General features: G+C 44.3%; 1 protein-coding gene across 6 annotated transcripts in view; it reads left to right on the plus strand.

The window, feature by feature from the left end:
- The window catches only part of LOC144688839 (dedicator of cytokinesis protein 7-like), a 207,841-nt gene that overhangs the window by 179,432 nt on the left and 9,968 nt on the right, over positions 1 to 18,441 (plus strand). For 5 of the 6 annotated variants that reach the window (XM_078555826.1, XM_078555828.1, XM_078555827.1 and 2 more), the window contains 3 exons: positions 159 to 293; positions 1,578 to 1,667; positions 3,474 to 3,710. In XM_078555826.1, coding sequence (XP_078411952.1) covers positions 159 to 293; positions 1,578 to 1,667; positions 3,474 to 3,710 — 462 coding nt within the window. Of the gene's footprint in view, positions 1 to 158; positions 294 to 1,577; positions 1,668 to 3,473; positions 3,711 to 11,201; positions 12,658 to 18,441 lie in introns of those variants that run through there. The other variant, XM_078555830.1, reaches the window with a different exon arrangement.

Consider the following 18,441-nt stretch of genomic DNA (forward strand, 5'->3'; position numbering starts at 1 on the left):
TGTTGGTTGCACTCCTTTCTGTTGTAACTGGTGCGTCAGCTTCATTAAATCCTCCACACTGGGATTTCAATAAACAGCTGATGAGGCAATTGCTCTTTGCAATGACAGATTCCAGCCTTTCTATGAAAACTTCCTCTATTTTAATAATTTTTTTTCAGGATAATAAGAGAATGTTTGGAACATTTTTCCGTGTGGGATTCTATGGGTCGCTGTTCGGAGAATTGGATGAGCAGGAGTATTTGTACAAGGAGCCGGGGATCACTAAGCTAGTGGAAATCTCCACCAGGTTACAGGTACTAGATCTTTTAGTCACAGATTGTAATATCGCAAGTTAACAATGTGAGACCAAACTCCCTGAGGAGTGCTGTGCACGTCCGAACTGTTCTTGCTCTCTGCAGGGGGTTACACAGTAACAGCACTGAGTCACTGCCTCTCCAGACAGACTCTCAATGAAGTACTCCTCATTTTAATACTACAGTGTTTTTATTTTTAAAATAACAAACCTTCTAGCTCCTAGCTGGGAATTGGAAGGTATCCGGTATGATTCCAAGCCTCACTGACCAGGTATGTTCTTAGGATCTATCCTGTGTCTGTGCTGAGTCAGCTAGGGCAGGTAGTAGGGATGCATCAATTGGATAGGACATTCCTAGGGTGGTAAATCACCTGGGGTCCCTAGTCTTCTTCACTGGCCATGCAGCCCCAATCTGCAGGCGTGAAAGAAGCCATCAGTGGCGGACATGACGTAGGATTGGCTGTGATGTCTTCAGGCTCAAATCTCCTGCCAATAGTGACGATTTGGTTTCATTCCATGAAGAATTGGGAGGATTAAACTTCTTCTCCAGCATTGATTCAGCAGCTTGAGGGGGGATGGGGAGAAAACTTGGATTAGGAGAGCAGACACAGCTGGGAAACTGAATCCAAAACATGTCTGTGGTTTGCCAAAACAGTGGTGATGCCCAGGATCAGTTGGACGCCAAGAAGCTTTTAGCTGAGAGCTGGTGGGAGCTGCAGCTCACGGTCTGCATTAACTGCCCCACGACTTAATTTGACTGAGCAAAGAGCAACGTTATACAGTTACACAGCAAGCAACCATTACCATGTGGGATAAAGAGGAACTTGGTATACAGCGTGTAACCCCTACCCTGCTGAATATGGAACCTATATGGTTATGGTGAGATAGCTATTAATAAACTAGGATAGTATTAATTAGAACAGAGAAGTTTAAATGGAGAATTATTTCAGGGTTTGAGAGGGGAAAATAATGGAGGATTATTTCCATGTGTCAGAGATGTGGTAACAAGGGGGCATTAACTTGGGTGAAGTATTAAAAGCATAACGAGTTCCTAGTATGTGGAATACAATAGCAGACATGGCAATAACAGTAAATCAGTCATTGCCTTTAAAAGGGAATTAGTCAAACAGTTGTAGAGGCAAAATAGTAAAGAACATGGGAAAAAACCAAGGGTATGTGGTTACAGTAGCTAACCCTAACACAGAGTTCACACCAGAACTGTTATGATGGACTGAATGGCCTCCTTTGTACCTATGTCTTAAATTAATGTGGATATTTGTTACAGGAATTTTACACAATGCAGTTTGGAAAAGATCAAGTGGAGATTATCAAAGATTCATCACCAGTTAAGAAAGAAAGTCTGGATCCCAGCAAGGTGTGTTAACAGCGGTCAATAATGACATCAAATTCAAAGATTAATGAGCCAAAAAAAAACAGTAGAGCAGTTAGGTCTGTGTACAGGCTGGGTAGAGGCAATGTGGGGAATGGGCTGTGTATAGGTGAGGTAGAGGCAGTATGGGGGGTGGCTTGGTACAGGTGGGGTAGAGGCAGTGTGGGGGGTGGCTTGGTACAGGTGGGGTAGAGGCAGTGTGGGGGATGGGCCATGCAGATGGGGTAGAGGCAGTGTGGGCAATAGGCTGTACAGGTGGGGTAGGGGCAGTGTGGGCAAAAGGCTGTACAGGTGGGGTAGAGGCAGTGTGGGCAATAGGCTGTACAGGTGGGGTAGGGGCAGTGTGGGGGATGGGTTCTGTACAGGTGGGGTGGGGGCAGTGTGGGGGATGGGCTCTGTACAGGTGGGGTAGGGGCAGTGTGGGGGATGGGCTGTGTACAGGTGGGGTAGGGGCAGTGTGGGGGATGGGCTGTGTACAGGTGGGGTAGGGGCAGTGTGGGGTATGGGCTGTGTACAGGTGGGGTAGGGGCAGTGTGGGGGATGGGCTCTGTACAGGTGGGGTAGGGGCAGTGTGGGGGATGGGCTCCATACAGGTGGGGTAGGGGCAGTGTGGGGGATGGGCTGTGTACAGGTGGGGTAGGGGCAGTGTGGGGGATGGGCTGTGTACAGGTGGGGTAGGGGCAGTGTGGGGTATGGGCTGTGTACAGGTGGGGTAGGGGCAGTGTGGGGGATGGGCTGTACAGGTGGGGTGGGGGCAGTGTCGGGATGTTCTGTACAGGTGGGGTAGGGGCAGTGTGGGGGATGGGCTGTGTACAGGTGGGGTAGGGGCAGTGTGGGGGATGGGCTCTGTACAGGTGGGGTAGGGGCAGTGTGGGGGATGGGCTCTGTACAGGTGGGGTAGGGGCAGTGTGGGGGATGGGCTCCATACAGGTGGGGTAGGGGCAGTGTGGGGGATGGGCTGTGTACAGGTGGGGTAGGGGCAGTGTGGGGGGTGAGCTGTGTACAGGTGGGGTAGGGGCAGTGTGGGGGATGGGCTGTGTACAGGTGGGGTAGGGGCAGTGTGGGGGATGTGCTGTGTACGGGTGGGGTAGGGGCAGTGTAGGGGATGGGCTGTGTACAGGTGGGGTAGGGGCAGTGTGGGGTATGGGCTGTGTACAGGTGGGGTAGGGGCAGTGTGGGGGATGGGCTGTGTACAGGTGGGGTAGGGGCAGTGTGGGGGATGGGCTGTGTACAGGTGGGGTAGGGGCAGTGTGGGGGATGGGCTGTGTATAGGCTGGGGCCAGAGGGACAGTGTGTGGGGGATGGGCTGTGTATAGGCTGGGGCCAGAGGGACAGTGTGTGGGGGATGGGCTGTGTATAGGCTGGGGCCAGAGGGACAGTGTGTGGGGGATGGGCTGTGTATAGGCTGGGGCCAGAGGGACAGTGTGTGGGGGATGGGCTGTGGACGGGCAGAACTGGGTATCGCAATGTGACCTGTGTACAGAACCGAGGGGCTGAAGCATTTCAAGACCTAGTGAGATATTTGTGTACAAGAAATGTTTAATTTCTGTTGCTCAGGGCAATGGGAAACTGAGCCACACAGAGCTGCAATGTCGCAGGTTCACCAATACTTGTTCTATGGTGATCGCAGCCAGGGTAGGAATAGGAAACCACAATTAGCCTGAGTGGCCCTAGAGCAGAAAGGGTTAAAATCAGCCAGGGTTCCTGCTGCTGGTTGGAAACCCATGATTCAGTCAGAAAGGAACTCCAAAAGAAAACGATTAAACTAATGAAACTTTGTTTCCTTTGAAGGCCTACTTACAGATAACTTACGTTGAGCCTTACTTTGAAGAATATGAGCTGAAAAACCGAGTTGGCTACTATGAGAGGAATTCTAACTTGCGGCGGTTCATCTACAGCACGCCATATACACTGAATGGCCGGGCACATGGAGAACTCAGCCAGCAGTATAAACGTAAAACCATTCTGACAACCCTGCATGCTTTCCCTTACATCAAGACAAGGATCAGTATCATAGAGAGCCAGGAGGTGAGCTATCAGCCTCAGAGCTTCCAACACAAAAGTGCTTGGCTCGGTTGTTAACAGTTGCAGACTCCTGCTCCAACTCCAACCTTTTCCCTCCAAAATCCTTGAATGTGATGTTGCCTCCCAAATCCATGCCCATCTTTCCTGGAACTCCCTATTTGAATCCCTCCAATCGGATTTCTGCCCCTGCCACAGTATCGAACGACATCCGATGTGACTGTGACAAAGGCAAAATTTCCCACCTCATCCTTCTCAACCTCTCTGCAGCCTTTGGCATGGTTGACCTGTCCATCCTCCTCCAATACCTCTCCTCCATCATCCAGCTGGGTGGGATTGCTCTTACTTGGTTCCATTCTTATCAAACTAATTGTAGCCAGGATATCAATTGCATTGGCTTCTTTCCCCCACTCCTGCACTGTTACCTCTGGTGAACTCCAATGACCTATCCTTGGCCCCCCTCCTACCTCTCATCTATATGCTGCCTCTTGGCGACATCATCTGAAACCGTGGCATTTATTTACACATGTACACTCACAACACCCAACTCTACCTCACTACCGCTTCTCTCAATTTCCCTACTGTTGCTAAATAAACAGACTGCTTATCTGACATCCAGTACTAGAGGAGCAGAAACGTCCTCCAATTAAATATTTGAAAGACTGAAGCCATTGTTTTTGGTCCCCACTCCAAACTCCATTCCCTGGCTACTGACTCATCCATCTCTCTGGCAACAGTCTGAGGCTGAACCAGACAGTTCACAACCTTGGTGTCGTACCAGACCCCAAGATGAGCTTCCTACCACCTATCCGCGTCATCAGTAAGACTGCCTATTTACACTTCGGTAACATTGGCAGACTTTATCCATGCCTCAGCTTATTGGCCGCTGAAACCCTCACTTTGTTACCTCTAGACTATTCCAGGCACTCTTGCTGCTCTCCCATTTCTTCCCTACACTTGAGGTCATTCAAAACTCTGTTGCCTTTGTTCTTATTCACACCAAGTCTTATTCACCTATCATCCTTATACTTGCTGAATTACATTGGTCCCAAGACCAAGCAATGTCTTGATTTTAAAATTTTCGTCCTTGTTTTCAAATCCCTCTGTGCCCTCACCGCTCACTATCTCTATAATATCCTCCAACACCACAATCCTGCATTCATCTAATTCTGGTCTTTTGAGCATCCAAGATTTTAATTGTATCATTGGAGACGGCCATGCCTCCTGAGCTCTCAGTTCTGGAATTCCCTCCCTATATCTCTCTGCCTCTCTACCTCTCTTTCTCCTTTTCAGACACCTCTAAAAATCTACCTCTTGCTTTTGGACCATCTTCTCTAAGATCATTTTCTGTGTCTCGGTGTCTAATTTTGCTTTATAACTCTAGTGTGAAGTGTCGCGGGATGTTTTATTCTGTAAATAATATAAATAAAAGTTGTCATTGTTGTAAACGCTCTCTGTATGTGAGTCAGAAAATATGTAGGCCATTCAGCCCCTCAAGCCTGTTCCACTATTCCATTAGATCATTGCTGATCTGTACCTCAACTCTGTTTACCCTTACCTATAGCAAAAATCTATCGATCTCAGACTTGATAGTTACAGTTGAGCCAGCAACCAGTATTCTGGGGGACAGAATTCCATATTTTTACTTCCTTTGAGTGAAGAAGTGCTTCCTGATTTCCCTCCTGAATTTCCTTGCTTGAACTTGAAGCTTGTGCCCCCTTTGTTCTGGATTCCCACACCAGAGGAAACTGTAACTGTAGTATAAGGGTGTTCAGGTTAGTAAGGGTTAATGTGGGAAGGGAGAACATACCACCCATGATATGATGTAGAGAGTCACATGATGGTGGACTGTGTGTAGTAGAGTCTGGAAGGAGCCAGCATGGAGGGCTGTACCTTGGAGACGTATATAGTTATGGGTTACCAATAAACTATACAAGCCTCCAGGGCTCTTAGTGAGACACCAAACAACCTTACAACACGGTGGCAGTGAAGAATGGGCCTTGAGATCCCGAAAGCATGAAGAAGTAAAGAAACTGCAGTCTGACTTGTGAGAAGTGTGCCTAAATTGAAGACACAGTTGGAGATCACCTAAAAAGAAGCTCCATTGCAGACATGGAGGCTGAAGGACTCCACCAGGGCATGTGGAGGTCCATTGCCAGACCTGATCGAACGCAGAGTCAAGGGACCCGGCTAGATCAAAAAGTGCTGAACAAAATTCGATTAAAGATAAAAAAGCTGAAAGGCAGGACAGTAATCCACTGTGCAGATGTAGGGAAGAACCTGAGTGAAAGCAGAGTCAAGGGACCAAGCAGGTCACAAAAATCGGGAACAATCAGGATCAGCACCAGCGTACCAGAGCGCAGCTGCAAGAAAGCTGCAGCGAGGGTCCACAGCCGACACCATAACACATGGTGGCTCAGCTCAACTGAATGGAAAAAAAGGTGTTAACATAGAAGGCAGAGCTAAAGAAATGCCTTCAAATTGAGTTCCAAAGATCAGATAAGCAACTTACTTCCAAAGGTTTCCTGCAGAGTTAATAAGTTTGAAAAAAAACAGCCTCATCAGTGCAATGGAAGCCCACTGAAAACCAATGAGTGCGGGAGGAACACCATAGTGAACAGAAAAAATAAACTAAAGAGGTACTCCCCTATTATGAAAAATGACCATGGATGGTAAATTAAAACTACCAGACCAATTTAGGCTAAGGCAAGGGCCAAACCAGGCCTAACATTGGGCGTCATGGAGAAGAAAATCTTTAGATTACAGGAGTACATCAGGATTAAGTCAGAAATCAGAAGTAGTACAAGTTTTTTTTTATTCATTCACAGGATGTGGACTTCGCTGTCTGGGCCCGCATTTATTGCCCATCCCTAGTTGCCCTTGAGAAGGTGGTGGTGAGCTGCCTTCTTGAACTGGTGCAGCCTGTGTGGTGTAGGTACACCCACAGTGCTGTTAGGAAGGGAGTTCCTGGATTTTGACCCAGTGACAGTGAAGGAACAGCGATATATTTCCAAGTCAGGATGGTGAGTGACTTGGAGGGGAACTTCCAGGTGGTGGTAATACATTTCCTAATTGTTTGATGTATTTGTGGTTGAAGTAATCCTAAAACAAGATATAGATGAATCCTAAACCACATTTGGTGAGCTAGTAAAAGCCTTTGACCAGTGTTTTAAACACCATGGAAGGAATCATCCCAGATTTGCACTAAGTATGGGAGTGGGCAGATAAAACGATATTTTACCCGCTGGCTGCAAGGGTGGCTTTTCAAGCTGTAATGTTCCAAACCCACCATATTAGTTATGCATTCCCGGGATACACGCAGTTTCAATGTCAGACAGGCTCCAATTCACCTTCCCCGCTGTTACCTTGCTACTTCATAACACCAGGCACCACATTTAAAGTACAGCCACACTCACTGCTTCCAGCCCAGGACTGCAGCAAAGAAGACATGGCCCCGAAAGACAAGAAGACTGCAGCCCTTGAGGTCCTTATGGACACCGTAGAGACCTGCTGTGATGTCCTCTACCCCCCCTCTCTGGCTGCAGGAGGGGCAGCTACGTTACCACTCTGGCTTGGTAGGCAATGGCAGTGATAGTCAGTGCCAATGCTGCACAGAAGAGGTTGGCCATCCAATGCAGATAGAGGATGAATGATCTCATCTCTGCAGCCAGCATATGGCAACCATCTCATCACTCTAAACTCACACACTCAAGCTCATCACACATTCGCCGGAATCTTACTCACTGTCCAAGGGACATCACCACCCGTTCTCTCACACACACCCTCACATGTCCATCTGGCCTCACCTCCTCTGGAGACTGCCTCCTCAGCCCTCACCATCTTTAGACTACTTGCACAGATCGATATGCACCCCACACACACCCTGGGATACCCCCCTTCCCCAGTACAGCTCTCGTCCTGTAGGACTTCCCTTGCCAGAGGCCATTTCTCCCCTTACCCCAAGCAAGACCTTGCCCTGCAGCTGTGGAAAAGCCACCCACATATTGCTGATCTGGTAGGTAGAAACCTACCCATGAGCCCCCCGTAAAAGTGATGTGGTGCTGTCTGTGAAGCCTGGCGCTGATGACTGCCAGTGCTGACCGAAGCAAGGTAGGCAAACAAACCTTGAAGTCCTGAGCAAAGTGCAGCCCACCAAATGCACGCCTTATATATGCTGTTGTGAAACACATCAGTGTGTTTTCCCGCTGTGTGGGCGGACGATCAAGCAGTGGGGGATGAGTCTGGCAGCCTAGCCTTATAATGGTACGCTGATATTCCTGACTCCCGATGGCGGGGAATGCGATCCGCCATCAGAGGGCAGAGCAGATGATCGCAAGCTGGTCTCACGATGTCGTGAAACTGATTTTGGCCATCTCGCCACATTGTCCGCTCACACCACTGAACACACCTGACGCCGGTAGGCACAGAAAATCCCAGCCCATGTTTTGGAGAACACAGACTTTAATAGAAGGTCTAGAACACGCCCAATAAAGCACTAAAGGGGCAAGGAGACCCCAGGCGAGGGAGACAGGAGAGCCCAGACCAAGAGAGACAATACTTAAGCAAACCACAAGATGGTCGCAGACCATGTCAGTGCAATGAAGTGCACAAGCTGAAGAGATTAATGCAGAAGAAAGAGGCTGAGAAGCAGTCGAAATGCTTAAGCATAGAGCTTTTTGAAAATGCTGACACATTACCCTAACTGCAACAGCAGGTGGCAGTGCAGAGTGAGCAGATGGCTGTGAATGAAGGAAAGCTATCTGAGGTAACCAAAAGAAACAAAACCTGCAAAAAGAAAATGAAACTGTTCCACAAGAAGATGTTCGTATCAAAGCTGAGTTGGAAGAACTCAACCAGAAGTAAGCCTGGCACAACAGCAGGTAGAAAAGGTACTCAAAAAGTTGCTGCCCTGAAAGACTATTTGAAGATCAACATGTGGCTCTGGAAATACATGACGAGCTAAAAAAGATGTTGAATACTACTTCAACATAAGCTGTATTGGAACCATCAGGTAATGACAAAACAATGCACCAAAGTGCAGCATGGGTTGGCAAGAGGTCAACAAGAAAATAAACAGTTGAATAAACAGCTAATTGTCCTTCAAGATCAAATGCAAAAGGAATACATAACCCTTCAGAAGCATGAAGAAATGAAGACTGCCTTGAACAGTAGAATGGAGGAACAGCAGAACAAAGTTGAGAAGACTCTGTAAAATTACAAAACTCAAGACAAAGCAACTGAGCTTCACCAAGAAGGATCTTCACACACTAAAAGGATCCCTCAGGCCAAAGTTTGTTCCTCTGGAAAATTACAAAGGGAAGCAAAATGAATTTAATGTCACTCTGAGAAAACCGAAGAACCAGTTGGCAGAGAAGACTCAGCAATGTTCAGTATTCCAGGTGGAAGCCATGGGGTACAAGAAAGAGACTGAAGAGCTGAATAACCAGCTGAATGGGAAAGAGGTGGCATTGATAGGAAAAGCTGTAGAGCTTCCCAAACTGCGAGTAGATAATGAAGGCATGAGTAGCACAATTACAGAACTGAAACAAGTTAAGACTTTGCCTGGCCAACAGTGAAATCAAAATGAAGGACAAGGACAAAGCTCTGGGGCAGATGGAGAAAGAAAAGAAAGAAATAGGATTGGAAAATGCAAATCCGATGCTGAAGCTCAAGGAACTAGAGAGCAAAGCACTGGATACCTCAAACCTGCTGGGAACCATTGAGCTGTTGAAAAATGACATGGCTGAAATGAAAATCAAGAACCTAGAATGTCAAGAAAAAGAGAAAGTAGAAGTTGTCACCAGGGAGCATGAAGAACCTCAGAAACAACTAGCAGAAGTAAAATTAAAGAATGTGAGCTTGAAGGATAGCACACAGGAATTAGGCTCTGCTAAGGAAAAACTGCTCAATGTAGAGAACCAACTTTCACGGACGGAAGATGAGTTTGCTGATGAAATTTAGAACCGGATGAACTTCAAGCATCAGAAGTATCTATTAAGTATCATGAAAAATGCCTGACTGAGGAAAAGGAATTACTGATGAATTGGAGCAGTTGGTTGAATGCAGAATTAACAGCCAAAACTTATTAAATTCTTGAACTTCGATCTAATCTTAAGAACATTAAAGATGAGATGTGTAGTATGGAAGAGCAAATCCAGACTTTAAAAGCAGATAATTCAGAAACTCAGTGGAAATGAAGGTTTCAATTTTGAAATATCAACATCCAGGTAGAGCATGGACCCCACGGAAAAAGAAAATCTGAGTCCACTCTAGAAATGAATGGAGTGAACATTCCCTCTGGGAGGAATAGGACAAACCCACAGTGTCCGAACAAAGCAGATGGATTATCAATTAAGACAAGCGCAACTCGAGCACAAAAAGCGAATCAAGTAGTGACACCAAAGTGCCAGAAGCACAGAATACTACAATATCAATGCCAAACTGACAAAGTCAACCCAAAACAACTGAGACTACCATCCCTCCAAACATGACAGAACAAGATCTGGAAGAATTGTCAAGCTCCAAGACCATCTGAATTTATTAAGTCAGAGATGTGTAAGGGGGGTGGGGGGGGTGTTTGCACGGTGTGGGGTGTTGTGCATGGGGGGAGTTCGGGGTGGTGGAGAAGGTGTAGCAAGTACAGAAGATTGTATTGTAAATATATTTGGGTAAGGACTGGGGTGGGGTGGTGTAGTATAAAGATGTTCAGGTTAGCAAGGGTTAATGTGGGACTGGAGAACAGTACCACCCACAGTATGATGCAGAGTCACATGATGGTGGATTGTGTGTAGTAGAATCTGGAAGGAGCCAGTACCATGACAGCACCCATGCAGGGCTGTATCTTGGAGATGTATATAGTTACGGGATACCAATGAGCTGCTATGTTCAGCCATACAAGCCTCCAGACCTCTTAATGAGACACCAAACAACGTTACAACAGTAAACACCCTATCAAACCTTTTTAACATTTCAAACAGCCCAGTCTTCTATTTCCAAGGGAATACAAGCCACGTTTATGCAATGTGTTCTAATAATTTAAACCTTGAAGCCTGATATTAATCTGATGAATCTCCGCTATCAGCCCTGCAAAGCCACTAGATCCTTTCTCAAATAGTTGCCCAGGGTCAGTGGCCAGAACCGAATGTGATACTTCAGATAGAATTTGACTAATGCTTTGTACAACAGATGCATCATTTAATGCCATTTGTATTCCTGGCATCCTTACATAAAAGCCAACTTTCCATTCGCCTTTCTGATTACACTTTGTAGCTACACATGAGCTTTTACTGATTCATACAGAGGAACATTTAAATCACTTTGCTCCTCTACAGTTTGTTACTATTTAGAAAATTCTCTGATTTGTCCTTATTGGATCCAAAGTGGATTGCCTCACACTTTCTCACATTGAATTTCATTCGCAGTTTTGCCTACTCACTGATTCTGTCTGTTTGTAACTTCCTATTCCCATCTACACTACTTACTGTCCCTTCAAGTTAGTGTCTTCTGCAAACCTGGAGCTATAATTCTCTATCCCATCACCAAGTCATGGATAAATATGATGAAAAGCTGAGAATCTATTACAATTCCCTATGGAACATCACTTGTCACTCTCGACAATCAAAGAATGTACTTTTTATCCCTACTCTCCGTTTCCTGTCTCCGAAATAATTTCTAACCACACTAGGACTTGAGCTAATAATGAGGCTGATATTCTCATGTAGCCCTGAGAGAGTGCTACACCCCCAGGGATGCCATCTTTTGAATGAGACATTAAAGCATCTACCTGTTCAGGTGGTCCAAGTGGATATTAAAGATCCCTTGGCAGTATTGGTAGAGCTGGCTCCTGGTCTACATTCCTCCCTTAACCATCCCTACCGAATTCTATTGCTATATGTGGGATCTTACTGTGTGCTCGTTAACTGATGTGTTTGCTCCATAACAACAGTCATTACGCTTCAGTCTAATTAATTGTTTGTGAAGCAACACCAGATTTTTAAATGTGACAAGGTGCAAATTAAATGCAGATATGATTTACTGAAGTGCCCATCATGGTCAAGTGTGCTTGGTGTCAGAAGAAAAATTAAAAATGAAGTTTTAAAGAAAGGATTTTCAGTATTGCTGTAAAATATTAGTAGATAGATTTTGAGTGTGTTAAGACCAGGTGTGGAGGTGGCGAATGGCCTCCCCTCTTTTCCCTCTCCTTGTTTGACTGCATCAGGTTTGCTCTTGTTTTGGATAAGGATATCTTTGTCAATTCAGTGTGAACTTAAACTTAATGTGCTGTGATCATAAAATAACTAGTCAGATAGGTTTTCTTCAGGTTTCCTTAGCACAGAAATGTTAGTTTTATTATGTTAAAACTGACCTGGGTAAAAAAGTAATAAAAACACGCCCTGACTTCCGCGCACACTCGGAGTTCACGTGCACCAGTACAGGTTACAGAGTAGGGGAGGATATATTCGGCAACATTATAGTCCATAAGAAATAAAAGAAGTTCACACTTCACAACTTGGAGTATCTGCTGGCTGCAGGCTGAATCCAGTTGTCTTGCCTTCAGTCCTGAGGTAATTTAAAGCTGTAGCTGGTCTTTCTGTCTTCCTGGAGATACTACTGTGGAGTTGATTTTTTTTAAAGAAATCTCTGTCTACTGCAGAATGGAGAGAAAGTCAAATGAGTATACAGGGTTCAAGCTTGTAAAAGAGAGAGCGGCATGAACTCCACTTAGATCAGCTGCTAGTTCTGTTCTGCTCAGAAACCCATGTCCTTAAACCATACAAAAGACTTGGCTGGTCATGTGATCTCTTCCCCTCTCAAAGTGCCAGTAATTCAAACATAGTTGTAGATTCCAATTGTAACGAGATTAGCTCACCTGGAGAGCTATCTTAAAAATCAAGGTCTTGTGTCCAAGCAATTAACCTTTTAATGGTTTGTCTTCAGCTGTTGAATACAGTGATTTTGAATGGGAGGTGTCAGCTGTGGCTCAGTTCATAGCACCCTCGCCTTTGAATCAGAAGGTTGTGGTTCATGTCCCATTCCCGGAAACCAAGAACTGTGAATGTGCTCGAAAGAGTTACAATCTGTGACTGTTGATAACTCGAAAGAGTTACAGTGATTTTGATAAATATCTTGTCAATAGGGCAGGAAGGAAGGTCTTTCATGGTCCCCGGGGAGGGGTTGGGAGGTGGGAGCGTGCAACGGTGCAAGTTTTTAAGACTTGCTGTTTCCTATCCATAGGATTGGAATGTGAAATATATTGTAATGTAAATTAGTGTTGGCCATCTTGCTATGATTTAAAGTTTCAGTTTCAACAAAGTCTGTTTTAAAAAGTCCAATTCCGGCCTCCAGCTGATTAATTAAAAAATCAATATTTGATAAAAGCACATCTTCATAGCAAGTGGTATATTTCACCAGATAAAACAATGGACCAGTCCTTGGAATAGTGAGCAAAATGAGAATAGTTCTTGCAAGAATATTTGGGGTGGATATGTGTTCAGTAATTGACTAAGGAAGTGAAATAGGAAGTAAATATTACCAAGTCAAAAAGTTTGAAATCATAAAGAAAATCTAATATAAGTTTATATGGGCACTTTTTGTATTTCTATGAATGTATGATTATGTTAATGTATTTATATTGATGTGTTAAATGGATGTTTATGTTTATATGAACTATTTATTTGTGCGTGTCCATACGTGTGTTTGTACTTGTAACACTGTGTATTTATGTTTTATATGGGTGTGTGTATTTATTTGAACTTGGTAAAATGTCCCAAAGCACTTCAGAGTAGTGCAAACAGAGAAAAATTGACACTAAGCCAAAGAAAAAGCCATTAGGACAGGTGACCAACAGCCTGCTCAGAGAGGTAGGTTTAAAGAGTTTCTTAAAGGAATAAAGAGAAGTGCATCAAGCAGAAATATTAACAGTTCAGGATATAATTGTGCTGTAGCAGCTCAGAAAACTTTCACTTCCACCTATAGTGTCTGTAAGTGCTGAATAAACTGATTCACCATCTGAAGTACCACAACTTTCCGACTCAGTTGTACCTCACTGTGCCTTGTGGATTCCACATAAATAACTACAAAGAAATATCACATCCAAGGGATAATCCTCAGAATGTAAAAGCTTTCGCTCATTATAAAACTCTGGAACCATAGAACTTTACAGAGAGGGGGCCATTCAGTCCATTGTGTCTGTGGTAGCTCATTACTGAAGCAATTCAAAACTAAGTATTTAAGGTGTCAAAGCATCTGCCTGGCATGTGTCCACTGTCCTTCCTCGTCCAGAACCTCCAAATACAGATGTCTATTCAATAGGATATGCATTGCTTGTCATAAATCAGCTCACCAACACCATTTACTGGATAAACAGGCACAGTTGATAGATGCAGTATAACTTTGAGAAGCTTCCAGTCTTTCATTGTCTAACAACAGCAACAGAAAGTGTGACAGCAGCAGCAAAATACCCCATTGAAACAAGAATCCAATTGAAGGGAAGAAGATTGTGTAGTGTAATGGGTTAATAGAATAGTTATGATAGTTATGGTAATGAATGATGTAAACCATGAGTTAACAGTGACATCAGCAGCCATGTGCTAGACACTCAGGAGAGAAGATGGAACAGTCTGCACTCATGAGAGACATATCTACTCTGTAATCTATCTTATATACAGTGGTAATATATCAGTTTGAAGCAAGTACCAGAGTAAGACTACAATCTCTCTAGATAAGGTAGACCATGCAACCAGCAACCAAACCACCAGTATATGAAACATGGCAAGAGCGGTGGTGGCACCAATCTGTAGAAGGGTTGGTGCCATTGATGGGATACCACGGCAAGAAAATGCAAGAAAACCTGGTAGAAGGAAGAATCTACAAACCTACCTAAGAACGAGGCAAACTGAAAAGCAGTAATGATCTCAGTACCTGGTAAGCAGCCACTGCTCCTACCCTGCCTGTTCAAAAGCCTCGAGGGCCCACAGGGAGGCCAAAAATGGGAGTTAGAAACACTTCCTCCAATATCGGACAGCATTGTGCCTTTGTGCTAAAAAGCAGAAGCACCAGGTCTGTTCATTCCTTTATGCTGTAGGACTAGTTGTCAGCAATTGCCGCTTGTGACAAGGGGTGGAAGAGACCTCCATTGACAACATCCTTAAAGTCTTCAACACGTATTTTAGCCTGAAATGAAACCTCGTAATTGAGTGAGTGTGCTTTAATCAAAGATCCCAAAGACCAGGGGATCAATCAAATTATTTCTTACTAACCTATATCATCTTCGAAAGATGAATGTACTCACAACCGCATTGTCATCGGTGCCCGTGATGAAAAGCTCTCGGATTTCTTTTTACAGATGAAGGACAACCTCACTCTGGATCAAACGGTTCAATACGCAAGGCAGGCCGAACTCCGAGATAAACTTGGTGAAAATCTATCGCAACTCTGAGGCTTTAGATGACTCCATTAACTGGGTAGGCCCAAGGCCGACAGCCCCACCCATTCAAAAGCCCGCCAAAACGGGTGAAAGGGCGGAAATAGCCACAGCTGCCATCTTGAGATACTTATGCTGCAGTGCAATGAAACAACACAGGCGCTAAGGTTGCCCAGCAGGAGGAGCATAGTGTTTCCAGTGCAGGAAGGCTGGACATTTCAAGCACTTCTGTAAGTCCAACAATTTTAATAGAGGAAGAAGACAAGAGAATATATATGAAATATACACCCTCCAAGAAATTGGAAATAATTTCAAATTACTGAGTTTCTAGGGGAAGTGGTCTTAATCAAGACTATTGGTCAGTTACAGTGGAAGTTAAAGGCTTTGACACCGACTTTAAAATTGACATGAGCTGGTGTCAATGCTCCTCCATTCTTCAGATATTAAATTGCAAGGTCCAGGTGGCAGAAGCCTTCCATCAAACGGTCGGCTAATTACCACTTGTCACTACAAGGAGCAACAGATCATTGATTCCCTCTATGTTATTCACAATCAATGCATATCCTTGTAGAGTGGGGATGTTGGTATACTACTAGGTATTCTGGAAAAAACAGGTGCTGACTTGCAACTCGATGCCTTTTTTGGAAGAATTTCCGAAGTTATATATAGAACCAGTGGATTTTCAACCTGCAGCGGCTGGTGAGGTTCATTCACTGAGCAGTGATTCACTCTCCATCACAGAGACACCACCCACTAGACCCCGGACGGAGATTGAGATTGTGAATCCCTCCATTCTTTCCAAAGTTGGCCCAGAGAATGCGGACACAGAAGGCACTGCGGCAGTCAGTGACCATCTGAAAGAAGACCTTTTGGACCTGGGTTGGCTCTTTCCAGAAGAATGTAATGAGAAAGAAGCTGATGTAGCACCGCATGATCCATTGGAAGACAATGTCCTAGAGGTTGGCACGCTATTCGAATCTACAGCAGAACCATATGAAGTCTCTGTTGCTTCTTTTTTTATTGAAGAGTCAGCTATGTTTACTACGGCAGAGCAGCATTCAGATCTTTGTCTCACTGAACCTACCAATGTAATGCCTTGTATATCACTGGTTAACCATGAAGAGTTATCCAGGGAGAACAAAATGCCTGATTCCATGCTTGATTCTATAGATGATCACACTGCCAGGAGAGTTGGTACAGCCTGTTACCTTGGGTGAAAGTAAGTTGATGCCCACACTTCAGTCTCAGCTGAAAATCTTCCTCCCGCTAAAGCTGTCCTTCAGCACAGAAGCCAAAGTCGACTTTTTCGAGCTTCTGCAGCTTCAAAATCTCATACAGGAAATCCATCTTCATATTGTCTTAGCGATACATCCCATTGTAGAACGCGGTGTTGTCATATCTTCTCATCCTAAAAAAATTCTTCCCATTGCCCATGGTGGAGTAGACTTACACAGAGGAAAGTGTGGCAATGTTACCCAGCCTACAGAAAGTGAACATCCTTTCCAAAATGTCATCATAAATCATCTCTTTGTTTCCTGCAATGCCTACAGGAATGTCATCATTCTCCTTCTCGTAGTCCAGATTCATTAGAATCTCAGATCTTCGAAACATTTTTCATCCTCATTGAAGCAGTCAATGATGCGGCTGTGAAAGTCTTCATTGGAACTGAAGATCCTTCATCTTCTCAGGTCTTTCCCCAGTGTGTTTGCAGGGGGAGGTGGGGGCAGCGGAGGATTCCTGAGCGAGTCCTAATTTCTTCTTTTCTAGCTCAAGAGAGTCCAGGTGTTGATGTTCTTCAGTCTTCTCTCTTGGATCAGTTTTTCTTTGAAAAGGTACCACGGTGCATACTGTTCAGCGGCCCTGAAGTCTACATATTGATTACCAGCAGTCCTACAAAGCTGCTCTTTCATTTTGCTGATGACGATGTTCTCCAAGGGAGGGAGGAAGGCCTGCATGTGTCCAAGACATCTTTTCAGAAAGCCGTGAACACTGTGGGTGATTGAATCCCTCATAACAGTGACTGGGGGGTGGGAATGGTGGTAGGGGTAGGGAGGAGTAGGATTTGGGTAGATTCTGTAGCAGTAAAAGGGAGTTACAGAAAAGCAATGTACATAGTTTAACATAATTATTAAGTTGACATTATACTTGGAATGAGCTGTAGTGTAATGGGTTAATAGAATAATTATGGTAAAAAGTGATGCAAACATGATGTAACAGTGACATCAGTCATGTATTAGACATAGACTGTACTCATGAGAGACACATCTACTACTCTGGAACACATCTTATATATAGTGTTAATAAACCAGTTTGAAGCAAGTAGCAGAGTAAAACTACCTGTCTAGATAGGATAGGCCACGCAACCAGCAACCAAGCCACCAGTATATGAAACTGCTTGAAGTGCAGAATTGCTGTATATAGGTGCTGTTGGAAAACTGTTTAAGTTTAGGAATTTTAATTGTGAAACCAATTTCAGAGAGTAGGAGGCCTTGTGCTGGTTCAACACTTGAATATTGAAAACCTAATTCTGCTGCCCTGTTCTCTCCTCGTCACATTTTTCCTTAAAAGATGCAATTACCTCAATTACATCATGTGGCAAAGCACTGTCAGCTTAACCTCTGTCCCCACTCCTTTCGCAATTTTAAGTTAATAATCATTCATCATTGACTTCCCAATTATTATAAGATGTGGTCTGATGAAAAGTCGCTGTGATCTGAAACATCAATTCTGTTTCTCTCCACAGACACTGCCTGAACTGATGAGCATTTCAAGCATTTTCTTTTTGCTTTTATTTCAAATTTCTAGTATCTGCAATATTTTGTTCTTATAAAAGAAATGGTTTTTCCCTATTCTAGCAAAACCCTTCAGAATTATATAATCCTCTCTTAAATCTTAATCTTCTCTATTCCTGTGGAATAATGCCAGTGTCTCAAGTCTGTCCTCATTGCCATAGCTGTCCATTTCTGGCATCACCTTGGTGAACTCTGCTATCTGTTCCCCGTGACGTTAATGCCTTTTCTAAGACGGGACATCCCAGTCTATGCACGGTCTAATACCTTGTGCAAATTCATCATTACCTCTTTACTCTTCACCCTTTATACAACACAAAGTATGGGAAACACTCAGCAGATCTGGAAGCATCAGATGAAAGGTCATTACCTCTGTTTCACTCTCTACAAATGCTGCCAGACCATCTGAGTATTTCCAGCACTTTCTGGTTTTATTTCAGATTTCCAGCATCTGTAGTATTTTGCTTTTGTATTGGTAAACCCAAAATGCTGTTGGTTTTTTTAAATGATTTTATTAGTTGTTTGT

Source organism: Cetorhinus maximus, chromosome 13 (genome assembly GCF_964194155.1).
Source record: "Cetorhinus maximus chromosome 13, sCetMax3.hap1.1, whole genome shotgun sequence".
Classification (NCBI taxonomy): Eukaryota; Metazoa; Chordata; class Chondrichthyes; order Lamniformes; family Cetorhinidae; genus Cetorhinus; species Cetorhinus maximus.